This window comes from Trichogramma pretiosum, unplaced genomic scaffold, assembly GCF_000599845.2.
Source record: "Trichogramma pretiosum strain Unisexual culture from Peru unplaced genomic scaffold, Tpre_2.0 scaffold36, whole genome shotgun sequence".
Taxonomy (NCBI): Eukaryota; Metazoa; Arthropoda; class Insecta; order Hymenoptera; family Trichogrammatidae; genus Trichogramma; species Trichogramma pretiosum.
Window position 1 is genome coordinate 748,232 of NW_019641685.1, and position 24,202 is coordinate 772,433.

At 40.9% G+C, this 24,202-nt stretch overlaps 2 protein-coding genes across 2 annotated transcripts; one reads left to right on the forward strand and one right to left on the reverse strand.

Moving 5' to 3' along the window:
• Positions 1-324: 324 nt before the first annotated feature.
• On the reverse strand, positions 325-19,562 carry LOC106651044. The gene is made up of 7 exons (XM_014369377.2): positions 19,109-19,562; positions 9,762-9,889; positions 6,985-7,312; positions 2,539-2,788; positions 2,227-2,460; positions 1,976-2,137; positions 325-1,821 (listed from the first exon to the last, which is right to left on the reverse strand). The coding sequence occupies exons 1-7, from the start codon at positions 19,417-19,419 to the stop codon at positions 1,618-1,620; spliced, it is 1,617 nt and encodes a 538-aa protein (XP_014224863.2). The 5' UTR covers positions 19,420-19,562; the 3' UTR covers positions 325-1,617.
• Positions 15,458-16,843, forward strand: LOC111694169 (zinc finger protein 182-like). Its single transcript, XM_023461178.1, has 3 exons — positions 15,458-15,556; positions 15,634-15,745; positions 15,833-16,843. Exons 1-3 carry the CDS (start codon positions 15,516-15,518, stop codon positions 16,817-16,819), a joined length of 1,140 nt encoding a protein of 379 aa, XP_023316946.1. The 5' UTR covers positions 15,458-15,515; the 3' UTR covers positions 16,820-16,843.
• Positions 19,563-24,202: the final 4,640 nt, after the last annotated feature.

The window sequence follows — 24,202 nt, forward strand, 5'->3', positions numbered from 1 at the left end:
AATTGAAAAATTACATTCTGATAAGAATGCTGAATATTATCATTATTATTATTAAGAATGAGCTTATGTTAAATCCATATTATGTTTTTTTTAAAATGAATACATCGTTTTTAGAAAGGTAAGATATTATGATCAAACATAACACAATGAATATAAAATTGCTCTCTTTATTGAGATAGATAAACCAGCGATTTAAATATAGGTTTTACATTACAATTAAAATTGAAGTACAAAAGTGTAATTTTATTTGCATTAAAATTAACATTGCTAAGAAGAAAATATTTAAGTATATATTATAGGTAATTTTTAGCAGTGCTCATACATTGTACTATATATTATTAAATTACAATTTCAAATTCAATTTTTACGCAAAGATTGGTGCGGTGAAAAATTAATCTTGTCGTTAGGATTTTGTTGAAGCTTAAATTGCCACAGCACAAAATTCATGTATAAAACTCATGTCTTGAAGACAGTGAATCAATTTATTTACAAATGGATCAATGTTCAAAATTCGTCTGTCTTAATAATAACTTGTTAAAATCCAAAAATTTGAGTCAACCAGATTTTGTAGTCTAAGAATTTAAATTTTATTTACTGTTCTATCCTATGGATCCTATGATCCAAGGAGAGAAATTATTTTACCTTTCTTATTATCAAGTGTGCATGACAAGTACACTGATAAAAGGTAAGAAATTATTATTTATTGAGTAATTTATTTTTAATTAAATAATCCTTAAGCTAAATACTTGTTGCATTTCATTTTTTATTTACTCTATCTGCGCCTTCTACACTAAAAAGTTTAAAATACGGATGATAATAAGTTAAAATACCTTTTTCTGTAGTTGAAAGCTCAAATCATGTATGAAACATTTTTAAACAATGTCAAACTCATAAATCTTTTCTATATTAATTTTATGATCCATATCAGATTGATTAATTGAGAAATTGCGCAGAATTAAATATATTGTAATGTCTATTATTATTAAGAAATATATGCATAAATGTGTACATGCATAGATATAACAAAGTAGACAAATAAATCTCTCTACGGCGACATAATTCTAAAACGCGTGTTTTGACTCGGGAATTTGCAAAAAGCTACATAATCAGTAGTTATTTTTTCACGCACCATGCATGTATTATCTATCACTGTATAGCATCTCAACGTATTGAATAACTAGAGAGGCTGAAATGACGAATGGCAAGCAGGTATAATCAACTCGGAACACTTTGTCAACATTTAACTTATTTTTAGAAAATTTGTTGAACCTAATAAAACCAATGAGGCGTGCTTTTAGAAATACGTAAGTTTATCAATCGAGCAACGACAATCGCACGTACGATAAACGAATCTATTTAGTGGTGTGACTTGGTTGGAGTTCGAATCAACTATACCGGCAGAATAAGCGACGCTCTGCACGTTGACCGAGTATTTTTGTTTTGTGTTTTTGTTTGTCTTTTTTCTTCGAGCGTCGAATCGCTCGGATCGTTGGCATACGCAAGTGCCTCAGCCAAACAAAACTCAAAACGATCCGCGGCCATAATAGAATTATATTATTTTTCGACGTATAAAGTGATCGTGACGTAGCAATTGGCTCGAGAGACGATGCTCTTTTTTTAAACCAAAGACGCAGGGCAGGGCCTTATGAAAGAGTGGGTCGGGTCTGTCGTTCTTCTGCGATCGCCGTAAGCTTGCGACGGGTGTTGGCGTTGGTGCGACGCGCACCAAGAGGCTGACTTTGCCCGGCACTTGCGCAAAGATCTGTACTCCCACTGATTACCACCACCCAGTGACGAGGCAGCTGAATTCTGCAATATGTACTGCAATCAAAGACACCAGCTTAGTTTTTCAATTTTATTTACGGAGAAAAATATTTGGCCTCGATCGTTTGTGTATAGCAAACAAAGTTCAACAAAGTGAAAAATCATGAAAAAGCTCGCGATTGCTATTTCGATTAAAGATTGAAAAACTTACATCGTTGAAGGGTACAGCCTCGTTGTCAATAGCCAAAATCTTGACTTTGGACGTTTTGGCTTTCGACAGGTCCAACTGAGACGCTGCGAGTTGAATGCTGAACCTCTTTCCCGCCGGAAGTGCTGGAGTTCTTACTCTGAACTCGCCGCTTATTTGCTCCTCCTGTTAAAAATAAAAAACTTTGACATTCCGGTGTTCCTCGTTCATCATGACGAAAGGTCGAATAAAGTCTATGAAAAACTCGTGCGTACCAAGCAGTATCCCGGGCCGCGAATTTTCATTTTGATCGAGCAGACGCCGCAAGCCAGAATATCGAATAAGGTGGTCGCGTTGTCCCTCGGCCTGTAACGGAACAAGGCGAATCCGTCGCTCTTGGCCAAGTCGATTATCGCGTGTCGACCGCTCTGCAGGATTATCGGTGGTTTTCTCTCGAATCTGAACGAATCCATGGCCACGCGGCTGGATACGTTATTGTGAGTGTTCATCTGCAAAAGGAATAGGTTTTTGTTTAAATATTAGCACTCGTACGCTACTTGTTGCCTAGTTAATCCATGCGCAATTACAATGTAGAGCGTGAAGTAGTAGGTCGTGTTGTACTTGACGCCTTTGAGGGTGATCCTGTTGCGGGGCACGCAGTGCAGTCCCTCGGGCTCGGGTCGGTGGGCCGCGTCCTGGGCCTGGAGCCGGTCGCTGCTCGGGCACGGGTGCTTCTTCAGGATGTTCTCGGCGGTGCAGAGCGTCGGCGGATGGAGGTGACCCGACGTCGTCACGGCCAGCAAGTAGCTGCTCGACGACGAGGCTGGCTCGATTTGGCTGCAGTTGGCGAACCAAAAAAAGCGAGAAGAAAAAAACCAAGAGCAACGTTATTATACGTGTATAGGTGTATATGCGCACGTGTATAGACGGGGGCCCGATGCGTGAGAACGTGTTGCTTTTGCGCGGAGGGCGAGCCCTCGCGTTCTTCGCTTAGCATACGCATATGTACACGCGCGAACTCGCTTATCGAAGCCGCGGGGGCGACTGACGTCACTAGAGTCCGTAGCTTCAAGTTCGCTTTTGTCCGTCTGGCAGGCGATTTTGTGCTCAGTCATATAATATATGCGTATTATAGGATCGAGCGAGTACCAACAGGCGCATTCGAGGTCCCGCATGCAGAAGAACTGCCACGATCCGCGCTTAGTACCGGTCTAGGCGATCGCTGCGTAGGTTTGCGAGTTAATGTCTTAGATAACAAGTAAATGGATGTGGTGAGTGATTCGATCATTGAAGCTTCACGAGAACTTCGATTCAAACAGATGAAGATTCGATGTCCATTCGATACAAATTTCATTCGCGTGTGTTCCATTATTAATTTTATACATTTCACGGCGTTGAAATGTTTCAAAGCTCGATCGTGTATGAAAATACTTATACTGAAAGGTAGAATGGAATCTGAGTAATTGCAGATATAAGTCCGCAATTAAAATTGAAAAATCATCTATTTCCTCAAAACTCGGCTCTTGGTATCTTATTCAGAAATAACTAAATGAAGAAATAATATTTTATGATCATATTCTTCGTTAATTTTAAGATATTACTAGGCCTTTGACGGACACGTGTGACATACGTGGAAGTATCGATTCTCTAAAAAATTTGAATACCCTCATAATATCATTATTTGTACCAAAGCTTTTTTGTGAAATGGTGTTCGTTTTCTATACGTGATTAGAGCTATTCGCAATTATTTCACATCACTGTCCGTCCATATGTACTAAAACTATACTGAAAAGTTCTCTTGCTGAACTAAAGCTAATAAAGCTGAGAGTCCTAAATATTTCAAAGCCTAATAAACATTGCATGACATATAGTTTCCTTTATTTCTTGTTTTAAGATAGGTAGTATTTGATACTTGGTTTTTTTTCGTCACTATCTTTTTTGAGTTCTTAATCAAATAAACTCGACTATCTTCTACTCTATACTCTCAGCAAACTTCACAAACAGTAGAAAGTTATTTTATTTTAAAAAATTCTTTTCCAGAAAATATCAATTATAGAAATATAAATATTGCTTGTTAGGCAGATTAATAATGTTATATTCTCCGTGAATACAAAATAATTTAGGGCTTCTACGTTTATATTGAGTCTGTTGAATTTCAATATCATGATTACAAAATATCGTTAAAAGTTTCTATTCAGCGGCCGTCGTGTAAGAGAAACACACATTATCTCAACAATAATAATATGGTTTGTTTATATAGCCGCCGAAAGCCAGCGGAAAGAGAGTTCATTCGATACTCAATATTATTGCAGAGAGGTTTATCATTAGTAATATTTCAAGTGAAAAAAATGGAATCGAATGGAAAATTTCAATGGGCTGTCAAGTAATTAATATATATGCAATTTAAAAGTATAGAAATATCTTTACATCGGAAAATTAATTTGGTTGGACTTATTTCAGAGTAAAATTGGAACCTTGTGACGATTCTCTGATCAAAAATCATAAAACTTCAATTGACAAGATGCTCGATGTTAAAAATTTTCAAGTCTCCCACATTGTGCTAGAATATTCGGTAAGATGTAGAAATTACATTCTATTTGTATGATAGAAATGTTTGATGTAAACTTTTGCATTACTTAGTATTTAATATTTACAGAAGCGTCAAGAATGTAATAAAAATCATGACAGTAATCTTAACGATGAGTTAGAAATAGATTTCGAGTGTGTAGACGCGAAGCACAACATGAATTTATTGGCAGTTGAAAAAACTGAAGTTTATTCCGACAATCACTGGCAATGTATGAAATATGGCGATGATTACAGAAATCAAAACATGATTAAAATAGAACTTTTAGACAAGGTAAAAAAGGAATTTGGCGACGACGACGACGCAAACGAATTGAAAATGAATTCGGACTGCGAACTTCAAAAGCAAAATAAAAAACGAAGAAAGACAGAAAAATTGACCTACAACTGTGGTACATGTGGAAAAACATTCAAAAAGAAATCTCATCTAAAAACTCACGTCGTTTCTGTGCATAATAAAATTACTTATGCATGTATTATATGCACGAAGACATTCACACAAAAAGGGAGTCTCCAAATTCACATCGATTCGGTACATAATGGTATCACACATGCATGTGATATTTGCGGAAAGTCTTTTACTAAAAAAGGTCATCTCAAATCGCACATCGATGAGGTGCACAACGATAACAGACATACATGTGATACATGTAAGAAGACATTCACACAAAAAAGTAGCCTCAAAAGACACATTGATACGATCCATAAAGGTATTAAGTATGCATGTGATATTTGCGGAAAGTCTTTTAGACAAAAAAGGTATCTGAAAATCCACATTGATGCCGTACACAATGGTATGAGACCTACATGTGATGTGTGTGAAAAGACATTCACACGAAAAGGTAATCTCCAAACTCACTTGAAAGCAGTCCATTACGGTATCACTCACTCATGTGACTTATGTGAAAAAAAGTATAGAAAACGATCCAGTCTTACGAGGCATGTCGAATCGACACATGATCATACCTATGCTTGCAAGACATGCGGAAAGATATTTGGCCAAAAAACCAATCTCAAAGCTCACATGAATATGGCACACCCCTCGTGCATTATGATCCAATAAATCTATAAAATGTATGTTCGATTGTATTAAAAACTGAAACACATTATCTTGTGTATTTTGTCAATGACTGATTAAAAAATGTTCATTTTAGAATCATGTTACGTATTCCTCTTATGTGATTTGATTCTACGTAAATATAGAGTTTTTTTTTATTACTACATCTGTTATGGAAAAAGATACTGCTTGTTCAAAATCAATTTTGATATTATATCAAATTATACATTTTTGACGTTATACTTTGTGCAAATCGTAAAAATTTTTCCACTAAGGTTGCACTGAAAAAATTTTGCACTGAATAATAGATCTCTACAGCGTGAATGTATCTTATATTCATCAAATGAACAACTATTTATGACACAGTGAACAGAAAACAGTATACTAATATTTTGAAGGGAATCATTTGTCACTGTGACAAGAATTTGGCTTCACGCGTGACGGCATATTGCGATATCGACAATGCACATGTCAGAACCACCGTAAAGCCAACGCTTGAAATCAATTACGCGGCTACGCATGGAACTATTTATTAGCTGGCTGGCTATAACATATATACGTATACAAAACGGATAAATTAATTTTTTTCCGTGTAAACTTATTAGAAACTATCATTTGATACACATATTCATGCTTATGAAGTCATTGAAACAAATCGCCACACTTATGTAGAGGTTCAATCACTAACCAAAACTTCACCATTGTTATTTGTTGAACTAGTTAATAATAATGATGTTTTTACTAGGCATAACTGATAAGCGATATTTTTGTTACCTTTGTAAATAATATTGATAAGTACAATAAATCACGACTATTTTACTGCAATATTTTATAAATCTTTTTTTTTTAAATAACAAAGTTTTTACAATATTTTCGAATATTATAAAGAAAATAGGCTCGTTTATGTAAGATTTTACTTAAATATAGTCCAATCGTCGAATCGACAACAAAAAGTGCTTGATAATCGCGTTCACCGTGAACCTAAATCCCTGACACCATCGTCGTGAACTTTTTACAAGTTATAGTCCAATAGAGTCCAATCGCCCCGACAACATGAAGTGCTTGATAATCGCGTTCACCGTGAACCTAAATTCCTGTCACAGTAGCCGTGAACTTTCTTCAAGTTAACTGGTGAATATAAAGTTAAGACACTATAGTGTGATATCAATAAAAGACCACAGGTGAACACGAATTCAGTGCAAAATTTTTTCAGTGTGGACCACCTAGTGAATGATAATACAAATCACATACAAAGCACAATACGTATTTTTACAGGACTTGTATTAAAAAATTGCAACTTTGTCTCTTATTTTAGGATTTTGTTTTAAAAAATATTGTATGCAAGTTGTAAAAAACTAGTATCAAGTCTAAATATCGTCAAATTGCATACTTTTTATTCCAAGAAACGATGAGTCGGCGCCTGCTCCACTTCTGCTGGAACTCGAGCAGCGGCTGGTGCCTCTTGCTCCGGGTCGGAGTTATGAGGCTGCTGGGCAGATGTCCGAGCGCGTCCGAGGTGGCGTACATGAGGACCGTGTTGGGCGCCCTCGTCCGTACGTCGACGAAGTCGGGCGAGCTGATGGGCTGCATCTCGATGAGGTAGAGATTGGTCACGGCCGCGGGTATGGTGAAGTTGCGCGTCTCCGCGCCCTCGTACTTGAAGAGCGGCAGACTCGGCACGAGCTGATTGACCGGCCAGTGTGACTGCTGCTGCTGCGCTGTTGTCAAAGGGCCAACGGGTTTTTAATCGATTATCAATAAAAAAATAATGGAGCATCTTAGTCACGGTGAAACGATTGGCTAAGTTGATTGGATGTGCTGCCATCGCGATGTCTAGTTAGCGACTTAAAAATAATCAGGTGCCGTTAGGGCGCGCGCGGGTACATAATGCGCTCGACGTCGAATATCATTCTCTTTTCATTACGAGACGGTCTGCGGGCAAAATGTTTATTTTCGGGTCGAACGTATTTCGGAGGAGTGTATAGAGTACGGTAGGCATGCAAGTGCCGAGCGCGTTAAAGGCAGCAGCAGCAGCAGCAGCAGCAGTGCAGAGAAATAAAAAGCGACTCGTGCGCAGTGCTAGGCTGCAGCTCGGGCACGCGACGGCAAAGAAATATCGAGCTTTAGAAAAGTGTCGACGAGAAGCGGCGCGCATAAAAAGAGAGCAGTTTTAGCGAAGAGCGTTGTACTGCAGCGAGAGCTGCCGAGAGAAAGTGAAGCTATGCAGGCACGGTCGAATAAAAGCATCGAAAAAGGCGCCGGCCGAGAAGTACAAAACGAGCGCGGACCATAGGAGAAGCAGCGCGAAGGTGGGCCTCTCAAACCCGAAGCGGCACACACGAGGAATTGCTCCGCAGGGCTCTTCGCATAGCGCACTCCTCTCCGGATGCTCGCCGAGCGGCACCGCGAGATGAGCATGCGAGAGAGAGAGACACGACGACGAGTAGTAGTAGTAGTAGTAGTAGTAGTAGTAGTAGTAGTAGTAGTAGTAGTAGTAGTAGTAGTAGTAGTAGTAGTAGTAGTAGTAGTTGTAGCGAACTTTAGCCGCGTGCTAATTCCGTCACGCTGCTCTCTCGCCTCGCTCGCAACTCGTGCAGCGCGCATCGTGGGCTTTGCGATCGGGCAAAGGGCGCACCAGCACACTGAGAAAAAAGTATATCTTTTGCTCAGAAAAACTATTTCTGCTGTGACAGCAGAAACGAGTTCACTTGCGACAAGTGCAATTTCTCCTTGTAATAGGGAGAATCGTCACTGGCCAATGAGCAGTTTTGAACGCGTCACTTCCCCATTAATATGATGCACCTAAACGCGATCACCAACTCACACATATACACACATTCACAAACGAGTGCGAGAAGCGGGCCGTAGCACTGCTGTTAGTGCGAGTCGGCATGGCATGTTTTCAAACCGAGATCTAAACTCGGCAACATCGAACTCAAACTCGGATGATTGTATTAACGAAAACACACTGTAGTCTGCAACACGCCGCACACACTAACATAAACACACTAAGGTCTGCAGCTCGCCGCCCAACGGCCATGAAACGGTAACTTTTTCACAATAACATCGAAGATTCGAATGACCGTTACAACGTTGAGCTCGATTGTCACACACTGTAACGCACTGCACAGTCACTGGTCACACACTGCAAGCGAGCAGACATACCCACTACGACTAACAACCCTACACACACGAATCAATACCCGCGTCCGCTGGATAGCCAAATTGCCGCAGCATTGGAATCTAACATCGTGCAGTGAGATGTCCATCGTAACTGCTCGCTTGCACTGTGTGACTGTACAGTGCGTTACAGTGTGTGACAATCGAACCCTATGCTCGCCAACGTTCGCAACGTTGTAACGGTCGTTCGAATTTTTAACGTTGCTGTAAACAAGTAAGCGTCCCTTGGGTGGCGAGCTGCACACCTCAGTGTGTTTATGTTAGTGTGTGCGGCGTGTTGCAGACTACAGTGTGTTTTCGTTAATACAATCATCCGAGTTTGAGTTCGATGTTGCCGAGTTTAGATCTCGGTTTGAAAACATGCCATGCCGACTCGCACTAACAGCAGTGCTACGGCCCGCTTCTCGCACTCGTTTGTGAATGTGTGTATATGTGTGAGTTGGTGATCGCGTTTAGGTGCATCATATTAATGGGGAAGTGACGCGTTCAAAACTGCTCATTGGCCAGTGACGATTCTCCCTATTACAAGGAGAAATTGCACTTGTCGCAAGTGAACTCGTTTCTGCTGTCACAGCAGAAATAGTTTTTCTGAGCAAAAGATATACTTTTTTCTCAGTGCACTACTGTGCAGTCTAGACGAGAGTCGCGCGCCAAATAGTTTGCAGCTGCCGATGTGTGACCGCTACTTTGACAACGAGCTACGAATGCGAAAGGAAAGAGGAACGTATAGAGAGGCGGATAGAGACGAGTGCGCGAGTGCGAAGGCGCGTGCAAGCACCAACGACCGAGGCGAGCAGGAGCTGTCGCACTCACAGAGACGACTATCGTACCGAAGGCCGAGCGAGATGCGCAGCGCAGGAACAGGAAGCTTGTGGAAGTCAAAGTCTCTATTAGCGGAGGCTTCGCGACGAGTCAAGGCAAATACACGTGGATCGATGGACTTGTCTCAATTTGTATATGTAAATAAAAATTACAATGCATACTCACAGCCTTCCGCGTGCTGATCGGCGTCGGGAGGTCCGACATAGCTGACGCTCCAAGAGATCGGTCCGCTGCACGGGCTGACCAGTAGCGTCGGCGGCGATCCTGACTCGTGCGGCCCTAGGTAATAGAACCTACAACGAATTCAGCTGCATCCAGTATGATATTACTATTCAACCGAGCTCAGGGATGAATAGATTCAAATTTTTCAAATTTTCTTTCAACTATTACGTTACATGGTGTATGATATAGCCCCGAGTGCAGTATTATGATAGCTCTTTTTCAAGGATGTATATGTATGTATATAAAATGCCGCTGCCGATGCTATTTTATTATTCGAATCAACCGGGCGAGGGAATCCTGATTTTCCAGTATAACGCAAGCGTTTTTCTGCGCATCCGGGGAGCAAGTTCAAATTCCGTCGCGTAGATGTATCGCGCGCGCCTCGCGCATTCATATGAGCTCGCGCGGAATTTCTATTATACAGCATGTACATCGCACTTGACACTCATCCCCTCGGTTAGCTAGATATCGCAGCTCGAGTGCGCATGTAGATATCGACCAAGACTGACGTCGTATTCGGATCTCGCGAGGCAAAGCCTTTTCTTCTCACGTTTTTGGACTCGTTTACTCGAGGCATGAATAAAAAGCTCGTACTTGCCTCAATTTAATGAGGTTTTACGTCTTTATGCCTATTCGAGTACAATGAGTCATAATTTTTTTCCTCTCCAGCTTTGCCAAACGCTCATTGTTTTTGCTACTAAATCGTTTACGACGCATGCGCGATCTTCTACCTATATTCTCCTTTTTGGTAAGCACATCGACAAATAGCTTAAACTCGGAAAAAAAACACGGTGTAAAAGTGCGCTCGCATACGCGTACACCACGGCGGTATAAATGTGTATTATATACGTATGTAACGGTCCGAAGCGAGTTTTACAAGGATGTAATTAATACGTGCATATATATACATCATCATATGCAGGCGTATACGCGCAGCAGTGTATATATGCGTACGCGCGTAATACTACTGGAGTCCGCGCGCGTATATAGTTTACATATTGAGCAATTTTTTAGGCCGCGACATGCTTTGAGAGAAAATAAATTCAACTTACATGTTATTTATAGTCGGCTGTATAATATTATCGTATGGCACATAAGTTTTTTCTCTTTCTTGCATGATTTCAAAGAAGCGCGAGGCCGCAGCTGCAGCTATATATATATAATACCATATGTATGTATAATCCGTGAGCGTCGCTGAGTACGCGTAGCCGCAAACTGTGCGCGCACAGGTAGTCGCGTGTGAGTTCGGAGCCCGATCGGCGCAGATTCGATTCCTTCGCGAGGTGGACGCGCGCACGAGCAAGAAACTTTTACCGTTCGCGGGCCCATTAAAAGAGCGCGAGCACGTAGAGTCATTTGTCATCTGCGACTGCACTCACGCCTCATTATATGTGCCCCGTACTGCAGCGCATGTGTATCCGAGTGTGTGCGTGTGTGCTTGTGTATGACCGACGCAAGACACGCACTCGTATACACACGGCAGTCACCGTTTATCGAGGCCGATAGCGGCTGCGACGAGCCCCGCTCGTGCGTGGAAATTTGAAAAAGCCACGTTGGAAAATTTGGCCTGCGATTCGGACGTTGATTACATCGCGCTCCGTATGACAAAAGCTCTCCAGTTCGAATCGCGCCGATTTGTGATGCAGCGCGGATAGCCGAGCTCGAGCTCGTAACGAGCCCTTTCAGCAGTAAAGAGCAGCATACTTGCGCCGAGCGCGGCATTGCCTCGATCGTCGAGCCAAGTAAAAAAGTCTCGCGCGACGCGATTCGCCTCGATCGTGGAAAGAAGAGCTCTCGGGAGCTGATCTTCTTCGCAGCGAGTCCAGGCTACTTTACGCGCGTATTTTCCTGTTTTCGCGACCCTGCCATCGATGAGCTGCTGCTGCTGCTTGCTGTGCACAAAAAGAGTCGTTTATGAGCTGTAAAAAACCAACTTGTGCCTGCAAAATTCTCCTGTTTTTTCCTCAGTAATTAGAGCCAAATAGGCACGCAACTGCACGTTTTTGTCACGGCGCCGTTAGAGTTAGTCTAAACGCGAATCGAAATTTCCAACTCAACTTTTTTGTAACTCAAAACTGCACTATGCCGTATGGTGTGGTGTGTCACGACACCGAAGTACATCGTGATTCGAAATTCTTTTTCCGCTGCGTAGTTTTCAATAACGAACTTTGAAACGCACGCCAGAGCTGTTATATCACTATGCGCACTAGAGCAAAACTCATCTTTCCTAGTCGAAACAAACAAAATGTTTATTTACACTTGATTTTTGACAGCTTTGTTACAAAAAAATCTTAAATTGAATGCTGATTTCATGTGGCATTATACGTTTTTACCAAAGAAACAGATATTAAATTGCGTTACATTGAGTCCAATATTTTTAATATAAAAATTAACGAATATAAGATTTGATTCTCTACTAAAATGAATTACGATACTAAAATGAGTTATGAAAATTCGATCATAATTAGAGTTAGTTTGCACCGATAGATGGCGTGTACTTTGATTTGAAACCCTGCAATCAGCGATGTTAATATAGTTGTATAAGTAGAACACGTAAAAATGATTTTTTTAAATTATCTGTCTACTTTAAAATTGAAGTTACAAATATTTCATTTATCCTCTTTTACATTAATTTTAATGTAAATATTTTTAACGGTGTGCTTACGGACCACAGAGCTGTGCTGCAATTTGGAGCCGTTCGATCTCACACGAATATATACATATAACCTGTTGCGCGCGAGGACGCGTTTACCTGCAGGTTACTTCACCGATTAATCCTATATATCTCAGAGGGTCATCGCGCGCGCGGTGTAACAGCTTATAATTTCACCTTATTAAATCGTTATTTGCATAAATTATGTGCCATTATGTGTTTTTTGGCATTTTTCGCAGAGCACAAAAACGCCTTTATATATATTATCATTGAGAAATCAAAAGACAATTTGACGAGTGACGTGATATGCACGATTTGCATTAATTTACCTATATGGGTACGCGCCGGTGCCCGCAAATGTCAGTGCGCAGGGCCCATTCACGTCCGTATACGCATCATTATTATGAATTAACTTTTGCTCATATACGCACTTGTCGAGGACATCAATTGCAGAAGCAATGTAAATTTAATTAGATAATTTACATGAGCATTTCGACGTCACGTTTTTTTTGCTCGCTTGCTTGCTCGATACCGCCGCGCAAGCTGCGAATCGTTATTTCTTTTCTCACGAATTTTTTCGTACTTTTATCACGTAATTCACTGGTTCACCTACACTTTGGAAAATATTTCTGCTCGTAAATCGATACTTTATTATTGCTACCAGAGTAATTCAAATAAAGAGGAAAGAAATGTGATGAACGTTGACAACTGCCAAATTCGATCAGGAAAAAAGGTAATTCATTGACAATACTGAAATTGGGATTTCCAAGATTACGCGTTTATCATTAATGCAATGTGTTGGGATGTAAATGAAAACAAAAAAAAAAAAAAAAACAAGTTGGATTGAGGTCATTCGACGATCCCAAAAGAGTAGCAGGTCTCTGAGCCGAAGCTGCACAGGCTTACCATATATATATAATAGCCGTAAATCGAAGCGCACGCGCGTGCACATGTGCGCATGGGAAATAAGCGCGCGCGTGCACACACCATACATGCACTATACCGAGGTCGAGATGAGCGCGTGGTGCGACGGCAACGAGCCGGGGGGAAAAAAATCAAAACAGATGCAAATCGAGTTAGCTCGTCGAGTTCTCCGCGCTCCTCTCTCCGTGTGCCGCTATAAATACAACAACACACGGGCCAAGAGAACGTTTGTACGCGAGCGTCATTCTTTTGCGCGATGATTGAGAATTTACGGCCCTCGTTCGAAGGCTGAAAAAGCTGCACTTGCAACTGCACCCGAGCTTTTGTCCTCTGTGGCTGCCAATCGGAAGCGCAAGTCGTTTACACCGATACTGTAAATATCAGCTATATAATGTTTACTCTATTTTTCCGCTTACCCCACAGCTGCGAGTCAGTCAGTTAATCAGTCAGTCAGTCAGTCAGACAGACATCCAGACAGTCAGACTAAGAGAAATTCGTGAAGCGAAAGAGAGAGAGAAAGAGAGAGGAAGAAGTAAAGGAGGAAGAAGAGAAGGAACAGTGTAGCGGCTTGCACAAGCCGTCGACGTCGTCGTCTTTATATCGGCTTGTCATTGTAAAATTAGCAGAAGCCCGACACAATGTGTGCGAGTCTCGTTGCAGCGCAAAACCCCGTGTAGGCCGCGTCGATGCTGCTAATTCTGGTGCGCGCAAGCTTACATACGCGCCGCCGCTCGTTGCGGAAATTCGCGATTCTGCGCCTTTCCTTTCCTCGCCTGCGCTCTATATATAATGCAACGATATATAATCCGCTTCTTTGGGTTGATAAACGCGAGCTCGCAAGGTCGTGACATCGCTGTAAGCTCGTGTGCGGCGTTATTATACCTCACCGAAGAGGATGCAAATGCCGGTGTCATTAACGATTATGATGAAATCTCAGAAAATTCAACTTAGACCGAGCAGGCTTTTCATAGAGTCCCGGTGGAAAAGAGTTTCCGAATCAATATTTCGTGGTAGCGATTCCATTGACTTTGACCGTGGAACAAAGTTGAATAATCGTGCGAATTGAGAGAATAAAGTGTAAGTAACAGGTGAACGCTCGGACGTGACAGAGGCAGTGAAATTTCAAAGAGTTTCAAAGTCGATGCTAAAATTTCCGAAAATGACCCGCCGAATATCTTTGTACTGCGAAAATCGTTCGTTTTTAGTGCGTCATGGTTACTACTACTACTACTACTACTACTACTACTACTACTACTACTACTATACGAGGTTATTACGGTTGAGTGCAGTTGGCGAGTCTATAAGCGCGTTCGGCTCGGCCAAAGAGAGTATCTGTATCTACGAGGAAAAAGGGGCTACTTTATTGCGCATAGCGTCGCGACGCAGCGCATCGTTTCCTGCACGCAAACAACTACTGCGCTATAGTAGCCGGCACACATATAGACGCGCTGCGAGACACGCGCCTGCACTGCGCTTTCCTCCTTTCCTTTTGCCCTAACGCACACGCACGCATATAACTGCCAATGTAAACGGCCGCTAAAAATGCCCCACGCGTGCGCGCACACACACTCTTGGAAAAGGAAGAGCGTCGCGATGATGGACAGGTAACGCCTGAAGTGCTGACAATGACGAACGAATTGAGCTTAATTCTTTTAAGGGTGATGAAACCGACTCAACGAGTTGCTGCATCCTTTTTTTATTTATGCATAAGGAAAAATAAATGCGAGAGAAAAGAAGCTTTTGTGATGTCTGTCGTCGATTAACGACAGTCCAACTGAGAAACGAGCCGAGAGTCTGGCTTTCGGGCTTTCTCTTTGGATTCCGTTTTCCGACTAATGACTCAAATGTACATTCCCATTCGGTCGTCGTTTTAAGCTAATCTAGCCCTTTCTCGATGCTCTTCATCTACTCTTCATGATTTAATTTTTTGTGACTATATATCATTCATAGAAATGTGTACAAACATGAAAATAAATAAGTACTTCCTATTGCTCTGTCTACAATAGTTTTTGTTGTTGACTGATGAATGATTACATAGGTTGAGTTTTCATGTCAAAATTTGTAAATACAGTATTATTAAATTTTAGTTCTCTAGTTTAACGTGTACTATTATAACAGAGATGGAATCTTACGATATCTTACGATTTAATACTTCTGTTAGGTAAATTTTATTTTATGAGAATAAAAGTATGAAAATTTATAAAATAGTAGTAATACTTATTTGGAACCATTTTTTAGGGTGAAGAAAGAACCCAATGACGAGTCATTTATTGGAAATGATAATAAAATAGTTGACAAAACGGCGGATACTAAAAATTTTCAAGTCTCCCACATTGTGCCAGAATATTCGGTAAGATTTAGAAATTACATTCTATTTTTATGATAGAAATGTTTGATGTAAACTTTTGCATTACTTAATATTTTATATTTGCACAAGCTTCAAGAATGTAATAAAAATCATGACAGTAATCTTAATGATGAATTAGAAATAGATTTTGAGTGTGTAGACGCAAAGCAAAACATGAATTTATTGGCAGTTGAAAAAACTGAAGTTTATTCCGAAAATCACTGGCAACGTATGAAATATGGCGACGATTACACAAATCAGAACATGATTAAAATAGAACTTTTAGACAAGGTAAAAAAGGAATTTGGCGACGACGACGCAAACAAATTGAATATGAATTCGGACTGCCAACTTAAAAAGCAAAATAAAAAACAAAGAAAGACAGAAAAATTGACCTACAATTGTGGTGGTACACGTGGAAAAACATTCAAAAAGAAATCTCATCTAAAAACTCACATCGATTCGGTGCATAAAGGCATCAAATATACATGCGACATATGCGGAAAGACTTTTACACGAAAAGATAATCTTCAAGTCCACATCGATTCGGTACATAATAGTATCACACATGCATGTGACATTTGCGGAAAGTCTTTTGCACGGAAAAATAGTCTGCGAGTCCACATCGATTCGGTACATAATAAAGTTACTCATAAATGTGATATATGTAAGAAGACATTCACACATAAAAGTAGCCTCAAATCTCACATAGAATCAGTGCATAATTGTATCACACATGCATGTGATATTTGCAGAAAGTCTTTTAGACAAAAAAGGTATCTGAAAATCCACATTAATGCCGTACACAATGGTATGAGACCTACATGTGATGTGTGTGAAAAGACATTCACACGAAAAGGTAATCTCCAAACTCACTTGGAGGCAGTCCATTATGGTATCACTCACTCATGTGACTTATGTGAAAAAAAGTATAGAAAACGATCCAGTCTTACGAGGCATGTCGAATCGACACATGATCATACCTATGCTTGCAAGACATGCAGAAAGATATTTGGCAAAAAAACCAATCTCAAAGCTCACATGAATATGGCACACCCGTCGCGCATTATGATCTGATAAATTTATAAAATGTATGTTTAATCGTTGCATTGAAAACTCTGATGTTCGATCTAGAGTATTTGTACAAAAGACTAATTTAAAAAAAGTTTATTATTTGTTACATTATGTATTTCTTTCATGTTATGTTCTCTTTTTACACGAAAAAAACGTATAATGTTTTATAAAAATCAATAAATTTTTTAGTGAAAATACCTAACTACTTGTTATAAATTATTCCAAGATAATTGTCCTTAATATTTTAAAATCTTCACGGAAAAGAAAAAATGGTACATCGTGAATTTATAGATTAGTATTAAATTAAATTAACAAAAAAGCGTCCATTCACAGCATCTGAAACAGTAAAGAGCAAAACAATCGGCGCCTATGCCATCAAACGTGTGTGTATATATATACAACAGACTCGCAATCTTCCATCAACAGAGCATCATTGTGCAAACGATTTTTAAAAGGGCTGCTCGTACAGACCTGCCCCTGAGGCTTTGGGCAATTATAAAAAGATGCATCGGAGAGTAAGACGGGTGCAAGCAATGCATTGACGATCTTGGTGGATTTAAAAAGACTGTAACTGTGCGCGATCTGAACAGCCCATAGCACAGCACACGCACTTCAAAGAGCACGAATGCAGAAGAAAGGCAGACTGTCGTGTCACGTGGCGTGTAAAAGCAAAATCGCTCGTTCGTTTATCGGACGTCGCACGGTCCCCGCACGAGCGGGGCAACAATTATTTCGCACCATTGCTGAATTAACTTTCGCGAATGATATTTTAATCAGTCGGTAAGATGATAAATTTTTTCTAATTTTTCTTAGAAATGAAGTAAAAATTGTCTAGAGCCGATATAATATAAACACATTTTATGATTAAATGACAACGACACGCTAATTTTTAATTGAAATCGAGAAAATTTATTATTCTTTCACTGTATTAATAACTCTAGCTTTTTCGTTACTCATCTTAAGTTGATGAACAACTTTTTAGAGAGTTTAATGCATGGTTAACTATAATTAATCTTTTTTTCAACAAAAATTTTTCATGAACTCTAAACATATTAGTCCAGAGAACACCTACAACAATTTTTGATACACTTGATATAATTTATCAAACTTCATTTAAAATTTTTAACTCTTTATTGTTCATACGAAAGCTAATATTTTACTTTATTGAGTATATTCTTTTTACTTCACGGAAAAGTAAAGAGGTTAAACTTTTTAGTATAACTTAACTTGAAAGTAATTTTTTTCTTTACAATGTTTATTTAATGTACTGAATAGATGATAAGTTATTGTATAATCTTTAAACATAGTCTTGTTAAATAAAGGATCGAAGTATTGTTTAGACTCAGATAAAAGAGCCTATTATTGCGTATATTATATAATTGTCCATTTATAGATGAAATTCAACAATTCGATGTGCACATTTTGAAGATATGAATGATGGGTTAATTTACTGTCAATGATGACAAAATAATATTAAAGTATTGGCTGCTAGTATTGACTAAACAAAGATTGAAATTAAAATTGTTTACTTCTATTACTTTAAATACATTATGAATTTCAAAATTGTTTCGTATAATAACTTTTACTCCTTTATTTGTGATCATGCCCTTACTTCGTCAGTTATGTTTATGTCTTTCTTTAATCGTTTTGAAAATGAAGAATTTAAAATAAAAAATGCTGATTGGTTGATAATATTTACACCATTTTTACATTTTATTAGAAAAATATTGATTAAAATAATGGAATTCTACAAAAAACAAGCTTAAATTATTTTTTTTTCTGGCTAGAGTGTATAAACTTGAAATAAATACAAGTTTTAGATTCTGACGTTTGAATTTATTTCTTGTTTAGCAATTGGTTCAATCATCTATTGGGTATTTATTTCCAGACTATAATCAAGACTCTGCGGTTATTAGACTATAATTTGAGCTACACAATACCACACAAGTTTCGGAAAGCTACATGAAAAATGCTCAATACAATTATTCAATATTCGAATACTTAAAAAGTATCAATGATCGTTTTTTCTATTGTGATAAAAAAGTTTATTTCAAGTGGACGACATAAACAATTCTTTTTTCATTCATTCATTCGTTCATTTATATCAATTGGACTCGACATAATAGTGTTGTAATAGTATTGTCGATTATTAACGAGTGATAAGTGAATTCAATTTAGCGCGATCGAGCTGGGGGTTGAAGCAAGTTTGAGCTATATACAGGGTGCAGGACGAAGCCGTCGATGCCAGGCAAATGAAATGTGCAAGTTTGTACGATAGAAAAAAAGGCTCACTGAGATACGTCGTTGGGGCTGAGAGTCGCCCGGATCTGGTACTCGGGCTGCAGGACCTTGGTCCGGTTGAACTCCTCGGCGTGGGACAGGCGCTCGGTGCCGAACTTTCTCGTGTGAGCCGAGTGCTGATGACTGCTGGCCATGCGCCGCTGCAGAGGATTGCTCTCGTTACCGAGCAGAAGACTGGCCCCGACCAAGCGACCGGGCAGTAGCATCGACGAGAGCAGCAGCAGCAGTGGCAGTTGTAGCGAGGCGAGCTGCCGCCAAACGGGCGACTGGAGCCGCGGCGGCGGCGACGACGACGACGACATGCTCCCGAGCCTGCGTGTGTCTAAGAGATTACTAGTTCTCGCGATCGACCGTCGCTCAACGAGCAACCACTCTGGACTGACGAATCGGTCGGATCGAAGCTACCCCGGAGTCTCTCTCTCTTTTGCTCGCTTCTCACTCTCTCCCTTCCACTCGGCTAGTCTCGGAATATTCGCCTACACTTCGGTAGTATAGTTGCAGCAGTACACGTCTCGTGATACGTGTGCGCGGCGTCGAGTCGATGCGTGGCTGCCGATTCCCGCAGCTCGAGCGCCAACCCTGAGCGCTCCTCTTCAGCCAACGAGTCACATTCGCTCCTTGTTGCTCTCTCTCTCTCGCTCTCTCTTAGGCGCAAGCTCTTGTATACACACTCGGCGGCAGCAGCGATTCTCTGCCTCGTGCAGTTTCGTAGGAGGCACGCGCACGCGCGCCCACGCGTTATTTGCCAAACGCGCTTGTCGAATGCCGATCGCCAATATACCTGTTTCTGCCGCGCCAAGCCGCCTATAACTCTAATCCTTCCCTCCGCTCTCGCTATTTCGCTTTCTCTCTGTCTCTCTTTTTCGCGTCCGCGCGTGCATTTGTTTTACTTTCAACGGATTCGGACATCACAGAAGGATTACGCGCGAGCGCGCCCCATTGCTACCTTTATTTATTAGGCATTTTATCGGATCACAGGCGCCTCGCTAGCCGCCCGCGCGCTTACCTATTATCGTACTCTCTCTACCCTTGCAGCGAGCGAGGCGCTTTGCTTCCGAATTCTTTTTACTCTCTTTCGACCTCTCGACTCTTTTACCTTTATTTTACATTCGTCCAACTGTTTTTTCTTTACTGCCTTCCAAAGGAATATATCAATATTTATTCAATTCGTGTGGCAGGCTTCGTAGCTCAGAAATTAGACTTGTCGAAATAATTCAAAGGTTCGAATTAATTACTGATAAAACGATATTTTTTGCTTTGAATCAACCACTTACCCTTCTTCTTTTCAACTAGGTAAGAAATTCTGAAAAATTTGGGCGAAATTGTCAAGTTCGCATCACGTGCAAAAAGTACATTATTTTTTCGAAAAAATGAGAAACCATATTTCAAATCATGGCGCAAGGCTTCATAAATTCGAAGCTCAAATTTCGCTCAAAGTCAATATAGCGTGCAAAACGTATCTAAAAGATTCGTGCAAATATATATATGCATCACGAACGCCAGCAACTTCTGACGAATCCGACTGTAGTTTTTCACTTGGGGGCTCCATTACATACTCTGTTTTCATATTGTACTACATAAGTAAAAGTGGATGGATTTATAGTCTCGATAGGTAGTAGTATGTAATTGTAGTAGGTTTTGTATGTGTGTATGTATTTCAAATTATCCGAATTTCACGCATTTTTACAAGAGAGAGAGAGCGATGGAGGAAGGGAACGAGCAAGAGAGAACAGAAAGAAAGAGAAAAAGAAAGAAATGATAGCGTGAACTCACGCGACGCGTGTGCCGCCGCGTCGGTGTGTGTATAATAATGGATACGAAAAAGAGAAGCAGTGCGAGAAGCAGACTCGAGACGTTTTTTTTCTCGGCCCTTTGCCGAAGCGTTAGATATCTTATGCTTTACGATTTCGCTATGCTAAAATTCCATTCCGCGAACAATCCCGATGAACAAACATACTTCGAGAGATCGCTTTGCAGCATGTATGCATGTGTGCTATACATGTATGCATGCGAAAGAGGAGGGAAAAAAAATTCAGTATTACTCACTCATTTGGAGCATCAGACGCGCACGCTGAATAAAGCGCAGCGAAATGTTTCACGATTCGACTTTTTTCCTTTTGGTCGGCGAAATCGACCGTAGATTATTTATATATTGTTCCTTGCTAGGATGAGTAATTTTTAAGCTCTATGATGTTTTATTTTTGCTGGAAAAAATTTAATTTGTCCCTCGAGTTGATAGATTTTTTAGAAGCAAGAATATTGCACGTACCCTTGCAAACCCCGTCGCATCGCACCGAAAGAGAAGTTAGAGGTACACTCTCTCTCTCTTTCCACGTCGTAAATCTCATTAGCTGCTAATTCGTTTTATTTTGCCACTTCCCTTGATGCGTTGCTAAAGCACAAAATCAAAAAAAAAAGAAGTAAAGATAAAACTTCGATTTAAAGAGCAGCGATTTACTCGTAGCATTCGTTTAGGTTTGTATACCTTTTTATCTGTCTCTCTCTCTCTCTCTCCCAATCCATCGTTCAGAAGCGGTCGGAAATTTGGAGCTTATTTAGTAGAGCGCTATAGTCCCCTCCAATGTTACTCTCGCTCTGTTTTAGGTGCTCTTTTACGCGTGCCTCCGAACGAACATTGATGCAGAAGAAAGCATATAAACTAGACGCAGACTGGTGCTATTTCCGGTTAGGGCGTCTCTCTCTCGCTTTTTTTCGCTTTCTCTCGCTCTCGTGCGCGCTCTTCCCTCCTCCGTCCTCCTCTTTCCGAAGCACATAAAATCCATCTCGCGAATAAACACCTTATACAGTTGAGACTTTTTTCGGCGAGGCACAATGAGGAACCTTATTCGCGTCGATGATAAGTCGTAGTGACATAAGAACGAACTATGTATACATCAGAAGAATATACGCGGTCTCCGGTGGTGGCCGTACGGCGATAGTTGCGGTTTTACACCCATGAGCCGCATGCGAGCCTTCGGGCGACAATAAACGCTACGAGCTAGCTATACAGCATATTCACGCGGCTTTCGATTTGCTCGATCGCTTCCTCGTGCATACGTACGCGCGTATATATCGTGAGCGTGTGTAACTTTAGAGTGCTGCTTCCGACGATATGTGCAAATGCTCGACCAATCGTCCAACTGCACTAACAACGCGGCCTGATTAAGTAGCGAGGCTGTGTTGCGGTCAGACACTCGAACTGCATCCTTTTCTTCTTTGAATTAGCCGCTCGCGCGATCATTTTTCTCGAGCAATCGTCTTACTCGCCCATCATAGATATTTCAATGAAAAAAATGGCCATTCGTTATTTGTTATGGACTGTTTGAACGTAGACGAGGGCCTTCTTCATAGATCATTGCTAAGGTACTCTTTATTATATCGGGTATTCGACTGATCTTCCAAAAACAGATTATACGATGAAACTGAATTTATTAACACTCGAAGAGACATTTTTATTAGGTAGTCTAGGACCTTACTTGCATACATCTTTACGCTAGAATCCCAACAGTATCAACGATTATTTCTGTGATTTTTGAAAATTTGAAACGAACGATTCAATACAATACAAGTTTGCACAATTGAAAAATTAAGCCAAAGTATCGGATCGCGTGTGCACCATCCTTTACGCTCGCGGAGCTTATTTGAATCGTCGAAGAAATTCAATTGCTTCGAATGAAATTTCATTATACAGCCGAAGAAATGAGTATCATTCGTTGATAATACTAACGAGAGTACACTCGCGAAATATGTTTTACGATGCCAAACATTCGAATGGAAGTTTCGAGACGCGGTACTTGCGCGGGGCAAGTAATAGTTTCATCCTCGAGATAAATGGCGTGAGGTAATCAAATTTTATAGCCTCGGCTCATTGTGCGGCGTCCCGAGAGTAGCAATCAGTAAAATCATATCCGCAGCTTTTCTTTTCGTATAAAACGCGAATGACATAATTACAATTGCGCGGCGCAGGTAGACTCGATCTCGCAGCGAGATCGAGACGGCCAAATTAGCGCAGCGATCGGTGATTGACTGGTTTCTGCTAGCATCATAATGCTTGCATTAAAAAAGAGTGCAAATTGCTACTACTGCTCCATTGTGTAGGGCTCGAATCGAATTCGACTCGATAACATTGCCGGGTCTTTGTTTTATATGTATGTACAAGTGGCAGATAAGAGAAGAAAAATGCGTCAGTGGCGTTGGAGGCTTTGCTTTTTCGAATTTATCAGGGGTTTTTACTGTTGTTGCTGCTCTCGGTGCAGAGTTGCTCGTGCGCGCAGGCAAATAAACGCGCCTGGGGAGCAGCAGTGCACGGTTAGCCTCGCGCAAAAACACGTCAACACGGCTTGGGTATATACACGCGCGTTTATTCTCATATACATGCGGCACACATGCGAGTACTCCGTTTCTGTATGTATGCGTGTGTGTGTGCGCGCATTTACACTCTTATGTATGCGTGTGCGTGTACAGTCGCATGCCTTTATGCGTGCAGCGAGCGAGCGAGAGAGAGAAGTCATGAGTCGATTCGTTGTTTTTGCCCCCGTTCGGAGTCGCGCGCGCGCGCGTAAAAACGACAAGTTTACTCGCGGGCGCGTGCAGTACACATGTATATATATATACGCGTATGTATACGCCGTGTGTTGTACGTTATACATAGATCAGAGAAAGAAAGAGCGCGAGGAGGAGGAGGAGGAGAAGAAGGAAAAGAGTGCAGCAACAGAGAGCAGGTCTCGCATTTCAAGATTGAAGGCTCTTTTAACAAAAGGGAGTAACGGCCCCGCGTCTCATGCGTGTATATGTGTACAGTACACATGTGTGGAGCGAGTTGGTATGTGTGTGTGTGTCCGTGCTGCGCGCTCAGGATGAGGTTTACATGCCTTGGCGTGATATTCCTTTCTTTTTAACGCGCGCGCGCCCGCTCGTGCATATTAGGGCACTCTCTGCGTGGGATACCTCGTCGATATTTCTTATATGGGAGGCGCTTGCGATCTGTACGTGTGTGCGTACATGCGTGTATGTATAAGAATACGAGCGCGGTCTCTCTTAAGCGAAAGCAAAAAAGGCAACGGCAGCACCGGCAGCAGCAGCAGC

Coding starts and splice junctions, on each gene's coding strand:
- LOC106651044 (XM_014369377.2), bottom strand. CDS start 19,419: ATGTCGTCGTCGTCGTCGCCGCCGCCGCGGCTCCAGTCGCCCGTTTGG. Junction 9,890..19,108: donor AGCCCCAACGACGTATCTCA/GTGAGCCTTTTT, acceptor AATTCGTTGTAG/GTTCTATTACCTAGGGCCGC. Junction 2,461..2,538: donor ACTACTTCACGCTCTACATT/GTAATTGCGCAT, acceptor TTCCTTTTGCAG/ATGAACACTCACAATAACGT.
- LOC111694169 (XM_023461178.1), top strand. CDS start 15,516: ATGGAATCTTACGATATCTTACGATTTAATACTTCTGTTAG. Junction 15,557..15,633: donor CGATTTAATACTTCTGTTAG/GTAAATTTTATT, acceptor ACCATTTTTTAG/GGTGAAGAAAGAACCCAATG. Junction 15,746..15,832: donor ACATTGTGCCAGAATATTCG/GTAAGATTTAGA, acceptor TATTTGCACAAG/CTTCAAGAATGTAATAAAAA.